We start from the raw sequence: 7,744 nt of genomic DNA on the forward strand, positions 1-7,744 counted from the left end.
TGTTCAAAGGCTCAAGCTTTTGCGAAACCCTAATCCCTGCTCGTTACTTGGCTCGCACGCAATTCCTTTTGAAAACAAACAAGGACAGCCCAGAATAGAAGGGATTCCCTCTCTCCTCGTTTCCCAGATTTTCCACACTTTCCCGGAAAACAAACAGAGAAACCCTAAACCCTGATTTCTTTCTACTTCGCTCGCACCCAAAGAGGAGAAATAAAAATGAAAATTAAGGAATTATAACCACAGTAAAAAAAAAAAAAAAACCAAAAAACCACAGTAAAAGGAAAACCTACTCTCCGTATATATTGGAATTTTTGGAAAACGATGATCTCAGGATCTCTTCCACCAAGTTCTTCTCATCAAATAATTCGGATCTTAAAATTTAATCCAACGGCTAAAGTTATTATAATTTTTAAAGTGGGTCTCTGTTTGTAGCCGTTGTATCAAATTTCAAGAATCCAGATTAGTTGATGAGGATGACTTGGTGGAAGGGATCCGAAAAGGATCCGTTTCTGAAATTTTTATTTGGTCACTATAGCATAATGGGAGTGTATAGTTACAAGACGTACCTAAAGCCCACGTTTGGTATGAAAGATTCCATGAGAATAAATAACTTATTATTTTAAACCACGAGCTGGTGGCTCAATGGTAAAGAGTGGATTACGAGGCTTCTTAAAAACTAAAAACTGGAGGTCTTGGGTTCGAAACCTACTGCTGGTGTGGAAGTTAGACTTGTGGCCAGAGAGAGGCTGAAATGCCTCTGTGAGGCCATCTTCAACCGGAGGATCTAGAGGGCTGAAAATAGCCCGAAAATCGTCTCCAGTCTAGGGTTAGTTCAGAGGGCTCGTGGGCCCCACAGAATCTGAAAGGGTCAAAGGGCTGGCCATAAGCAGCCAGCCAGCCAGCCCATCCGGGCTGGGCCAGAGGGCTGAGTATTCCTGTCGGTTATAGCCGACAAGAATGTATTTATATATTTAATATAAATGTATTCATGTCGGTTATAATCGACATGAATGCTTAAACAAAAATTTGAATCCAACGACTAATCAATAAAAATCCAAACCAAAGAAACCTTGTTTTGTCCTTTGATCAAAATAAGCATAAACGAAAGTTTGAAAGAATAAAAATATTTCTATTTATAGCTAGATGACTAGCCGTTGTATTCAAATTTTTTTTTATTTGGGCCAATTTTTTTTTTTAAATTCTTAAAAATTCAATTTTTTTTTCCTATAAATTCCTAAACCATCCATTAAATTTAAGTTATAATGTTTTTGGTTTTTTGGGCCAGTTACTATTGTAGTTTTTAAATTTAAATAATAAATTATGTTTGGCCTTCGGTTGAAGACGATTTTTTGTAACTAGGCTAAAACAAGCCCTTTGGCCCTCGGTTGGAGACAGAGGTAAATATGACCCTGTACTGTTTATTAAAAATTAATATCTTAGAGGGCCAGAGGGCTAAAATGAGCTCTCTGGCTAGCCCTTTGTTGAAGATGGCCTAACTGACCTAGCCAAAGGGCCATATGGCTAAAATAGCCCATTTTGACACGAAAACCGTTTCCAAAAACTGAGGGCTAGGTCAAAGGCTCGTGGGCCCCACCTGGCCAAAAATGGGAGAACTGGCCAAAGGGTTGGCCAAGAGCAGTCAGCCCACTAGCCTTAGCCATCTCGCCAGCCCTATAGCCCAGCCTAAACACATGCTGACGTAAGGTTACTGCTTGACTTCCTTTTTTTTTTCTTTTTTCTTTTGACGAAATTTAAAAAAAAATAGAATTTTTTTTTTATAAATACCTAAGCCAATTCTACCCCATTTCTCACGTCTTTTTCACCATTCCATACTATTTTACCTCATTTTATTTCAATTATTCACCAATTTTCACATCCTTTTCATTCTATAAAGATAAGAAATCCGAAGGCTTATTAATTTAGCAACAAGTGGCACTTAAAATATGTCCAAAAACCTTATTTTAATATGGTAGTTCAATTCAATTAACCATATTAATTCAATTAAAATAATAAACTATGTTTGGCCTATGACCCTTTGGCCCCCTCGGTTGGAGATGATTTTTTGACAAAGGGCTATGTTTGGCCTATGGCTCTTTGGCCCCCTCGGTTGGAGATGATATAAAATATGGTCTGATACTGTTCATTAAAATACAATTTCTTACAAGGCTATAGGCCTAAACATGGCCTTTTGGCTCTCTTTCAGTTGGAGATGACCTGAGTTTTCCCGGCTCCTAGAAAAGGTGGATAACCGTGGCTTACCACCAGTTGTCCCCCCCCCCTTTTTTTTTAAAAAAAAAAACATTATTTTAAGGTATATTGAATAGCGAAATGAAAAAAAGTTACGGTCACATTAAAGACAAAAGATAGATTACTCTAGAAGAGAAATTGTTCATTTCAATCTTTCTATTTGATCCTAAAAATTATAAAGCTTACATGACTGTGTAACTATCAACTAACTATGTCCTTCTTGTGAATGTGGGCGTACCAACTCGCAATTGAGCCCGGTGGTGGTGGTTTCGAATGCGCAGCTGACTTCTGCGCTGAAGTGATTACGTCGAGGAAGGAACATGTCTCAGGATTAGGTTCTAGAACCTAAAGACAATGCTACTAGATGATTGCAAACTTCACTAATTGGTTCGGCTTTCATGGTGTCGAACGTGGAATAACTGAGGAACACCTCACTTCACTGAAGCTGATGAGATAACCTCTTGAGACTGAAGAATAAAGAATTATCCATCTACCAAGACTTGGATAGATAACCAACTAACCAGTTGCAGTATTGTTCACTAATCCGAATTGAAGGTGCTCCTAAATCGATTGGTTCTACGACTCCAATGTTGTTAACTTATCTGAACTGAAGGTATCGCTGTTGTCAAAATAGTGTTGTTCACTCGTCCAAACTCAAGATATGTTGACAAGAAGGTTAGGATAGTTAGTGCTTTTCTTAAAAATGTGATAAAGGTTGCGTGTTGAGCAAGGGTTTTCTCGGAGAGCGTTTTGAGTTGTTTGTTGAGTTGAAGGGGCTACTTTCATTGCAGAACCTTCTTTATTTATAAATAAATAGATAAAGCCCATGCGATAAATAGGCTTGCCGAGGTAGAGTATTGATAGGACTATACTTGACATCTTCTTAAATATTCCCCTTATCCTTTAGTGACCAGATTTCACCTCCAACCAGCCTCGACTTTTTTACTTCAATTGGGATTTTGAATTTGATCTCATTATGAGACTTATTCAACTTTATCCAATTACTTAGGCATTCTGATCATTGAGATAATTTATATTTATCCAAGGTTTTATCTCCTGGCAATTTAACGACTTGGTCAATCCATCTAACTAATCTCTTCAAAAGTCCTTTCTTCATGAGAACTTGGTCGCAACGGCCCTATTCAGGGGCTGAAAGTCCATTGGCCTGGAGAATATCCATTGAGTCAAGGTTCACTATTCTTTGGTCGGCCCCTCCTCGGCCCAAACTGTCATTTTAGGCCCAAATACCTTCTCATGCCTAATCCTCTTCTAAATTCATTCAAAATGAAAAATTTACAGTCACCTATAGGCCTCGTTTGTTATCAATTCAATTCAATCCTCAAACCAGGGGCCAAAAGGTAAGCAAAAACAAAATATTTTCTTCGCTTTCTTGGAACATTAGAGCCAAAATTTAATATGTTGAGTCATTTATAGATTATAACACACCTAAAGCCAATAAGTTACTTTAGGAAAAATAAAATAAAATCGGTTATGCACACTCTTTTCCACATATTGCATACTTCATTTTAAAATTTGATTCTCTTTTGATTTGTTTGATTTAATAATTAAAAAAGAAAAGTGAATGAAGTGAAAAAAGATGTGCATAAATCATGTCCCACATCTTTAAACCCACCTAAGCACATATAAAATTAGCCAATCACTTTTATAGACGAAAAAAGTGCAATTCTACTTGTATTCCAAGTCACCAACTAGGCCAAAATTATCAAATTCTCTAAATTCTACAGCCCCAAAAGTTAATCAGAAGACCCATTTTCACTAGTGTTGCATACACAACAACAATAGGAAAAATTTACATGAAATAAGGACCATGGGTGACCATGTCCAAACTTAACGCACCCTGCAACATGTTATAAATTTCACATGTCGAGTCGCACTGATTGGTTTTGGACATCGCCAACTTGATGCCCCTATTTCGTGTAAATCCTTTAACAGATCAAAATAGTAACAAATTATCTTGGATTTTCGTATTAGGTAAAGGTGATAAACAAATGTGAAAACCACAAAAGCCACACTTTGTGCAAAACTAGAAAGACATAATGTTGTGATGCAACAGAATTTAATGAAACAGAACAGCTGCTCCATCTTCTGCTTAAAAGACCATTTATCCTATTTAGTCTTGTGCTGGTCTTCAGACAAGATCGAATAACGTTCGAAGCCGATCTATGCATGTAACACGAGAGTATATATCCCCTCTAAGAGTCCAGTAACTCACAATAACATCACAAGATACATAAAATACACGAACATCACGCAAATCGGCAGTACAATCAGGTCAGTACATGGCATTCTACACCAACATCAGTTGAAAGATAAAATCCGTCACTCTTCCAAGCTATAATGCTTGTTCACAGCTTCAATGACATCCCAAGTGACCTTCATTCCTTTAGGGAACACAACAAAATCACCAGCCCCGATTGTGAACGATCCTTCTTTCCCATCAACTTCAACGTTCACTTTTCCCTCCAGCAGATACATGGTCTCTGTGGCACTGAATGACCATGGAAATTTGCTTGGACCACAACTCCACCTGTTCAACGCCCAATGAACATACATATAAGATGCACAAAAATTAAACATGAAATGTGCAGGTATCGGATCTTATTTCTTTTCTGTCACAATGAACATAAAGTCCCGAGGTTTCCACACTATTCTTCAAAAGAATGATTATTAAGCGGTTTTATTCAACAAAAGCTCAATATACCAGTCTAACTAAAACTAACAGTCGAATGAGAAAGCTTGTAAGTTGTCCTACAAATCTAGAACAATAGCAAGGACGCAATAAAAAAAGGTGTCATCCTGATGATAGCCAAATTCACATCCTTGCAGCCAGAATTTTGGCACTATGTAGCTTCCTAGAAAAATTCAATATCATCCTATATTTTCTTTATTAATCTATGAACTTGTCGAGCATTGTCCATTACTTTAAGGAACGATCTATAACCTGGATGTTATATATACCATACTTCTTCTCCACAATAACACAAAATTGAAGCATTAAGGATATCACGGTGGCAGTGAGAATGGGGTGTTCATTGAGGTTGGTGCTCAGTTATATTTCTTTCAGTCCTACTCTCCGTGATGAATCCAATCAAATTATTTGACCTAACTTCTTTTACTCCGACTCTCCATGCTCCAGATGAAATTAAATAATATTACAGGGTGATCTCAAATGTAACATAGTTTTTTTTTTCCTTCTTTCCCGAAGTTATTTGCAGCTCCCAGGACCCATCTATTTATCCATCGTGTTCATAAGTCTCCGTGTGAGCCATGGTTTTTACAATTTTTCCGTCCACAAGGGTATTCATACCTTAATTAAATATGACAAAAATGATTTCATTTCTTAATCAATGATGTGTACAATAGAAGTATTTATAATACAACTCTGAGTATATTAAGCCTAACAACCAACAGATGATAACAAACTCTACCTAATTGTAGAATTGAATAAAGATGATCAAAACCTATTCTGAACTAACATTGTACCGGCTAACGTTGACTTCATTACCTGTGATATCTCTTTCATCTATGAACTTGTCTTAATAGAACTTCATTTACAACAGGGAGGCAAAGTGTTCCCCAGAAGGACAAGATGAGGCCTAAAGAGCAAAACTGAATGAAGAAACAAACAGACCAACCATAGCTAAAACCGACAAGGACCGCTGGCAGAGGTAATTGAAGGAGGATGGGGGTTACATACAGTACGTCCACTGTAGCCAGCCACTAAATGACAGGAGGGCATGGAAGCCCAATAGTCGATAACTTTAAGAAGGGAACTATCTGTTTCCTGGATGTAATATACCATGCTTCTTCTCCCATGACACAATTCCAATCCAGAGTATACTCCTATCCACCGATTTAATAAATAACTATTCGAAATGAAATAATCCTTCAAATAACACAAAATTGAAGCATCAACGAGATCGCATGGACCGCATGATTTTTAATCTATTTCAGTCCTAATTTCCATGCTTCTGATCAAATCGAATAATTTCGCAGGGTGGCTGGTTTCAAATGTAACATTAAACTTTTTTCCCCAAGCTTCCAGCATGCATCTCTTGATCCAATCATATTCAAAGCCTACTTGTGACCCATGGCTTTACAAATTTTCAAGTTGGGTAAAAAATATTTTAGGGCTTTACCAACATTGCGAAAAGGGATGCCAAATTAAAACATCAAAAAGTTGAAATCTTTCTTCCAAACAATGAACTAGCAGTAACATAGAGAAACATAAAGGGGAAAAAAAATCCTACCAAGTCTCTGAAATGGTCTGATTTCTCTAATCCATCCTCAAAAACCATAAAAAATTTCTCACAGTGAACCGAAACAAACGCATCACCCAATTTTCTCACTGGATCATATAAACACACAAATTATTTCTTTTTTCCAGCGCATATATTTTTGAAGCTTAAACACTTGGAAGGTAAAAGATAAGACAATGGAAGATGAAGAATTACGTACTTGGGCCAAGTTGCGACTCCTAGCTCAGTGAGCTTGGACTGAGTAGGATTCTTTTCAACTGTTACACCAAATTCGTTGGCGGCCATGGGAGATCCTTCTTCAGACCCAGATGGACTGATTGCTTTTGGTCTGGATTGTGTAAAATTGACGGAGAGATACAGAGAAACTGCAACTGCAAGTATTAGAGGAAGTATTATTAGCGACTGCTTTGATTTCAATTCAAACATCGACACCCCAATCGGCATTTGCCTCTATTAATTAATTAAACAAACTTTTGATCAAGTGCTGAGCGCATGTCTAATATAGTAATAAAACATAGAGCGAAATTGCGGAAATACCCGTTAATTATTGGGGAGATGCGCACTTTACGGGCACGGCACGAGTATGGGGTACTTCTGCCATTTTCTATTTTGGGGTGGGTTTTTATCACAAATAATTTTTGAAATTTACTTTTACCTTTTTGATATTGAAAATTAATTAATGTAGTTTTTGAAAATAGGTATAGCAAATCAATGTGATCCTTCCGTCGCAATTCTGTTAAAAATTCCGTTTAAGTAGTCATGTGACACATAAATGGATCTCACAAGATTTACGAGTTTTTATCACAAATAATCCTTGAAATTGACTCACACCATCAAGATGGTCCCAGAAATTGACCCACACAATCAAGATGGTCCTTAAAATTGAAAATCAATGAATGTAGTGCTTGAAAATAGGTGTTGCAAATCAATATGACCCTTCCATCACAATTCTGTAAAAAAAAATTGTTATGTTCTAATGTGGCTTTTATAATTAATTATTAGGGATATGCGCATTTGTCAGGCACGAGTATCGGCCTACTACTACCATTTTCTATTTTATTTTGGATTTTAATTTGCTAATCCCTTGGATTGTTCGTTTCTGTTATGTATTTTAGTTTTAGTTTTTTTTATTTGTATTTTGTTTGTTGAATTCAAGTACTAGAGAAGCACAACATGGCACTTGATAATGCTTCTCTATTGTCACAGCTCATGGAAAG

The 7,744-nt window shown here is 36.9% G+C and overlaps 1 protein-coding gene across 1 annotated transcript; it reads right to left on the reverse strand.

The window, feature by feature from the left end:
* Positions 1-4,259: 4,259 nt before the first annotated feature.
* Positions 4,260-7,029, reverse strand: LOC103957691. Its single transcript, XM_009369881.3, has 2 exons — positions 6,727-7,029; positions 4,260-4,795 (listed from the first exon to the last, which is right to left on the reverse strand). The coding sequence occupies exons 1-2, from the start codon at positions 6,969-6,971 to the stop codon at positions 4,588-4,590; spliced, it is 453 nt and encodes a 150-aa protein (XP_009368156.2). The 5' UTR covers positions 6,972-7,029; the 3' UTR covers positions 4,260-4,587.
* Between the last annotated feature and the right edge of the window lie 715 nt (positions 7,030-7,744).

This window comes from the organism of the source record quoted next, unplaced genomic scaffold, assembly GCF_019419815.1.
Source record: "Pyrus x bretschneideri cultivar Hongxiangsu unplaced genomic scaffold, Pyrus_bretschneideri_v1 Contig14, whole genome shotgun sequence".
NCBI lineage: Eukaryota > Viridiplantae > Streptophyta > Magnoliopsida > Rosales > Rosaceae > Pyrus > Pyrus x bretschneideri.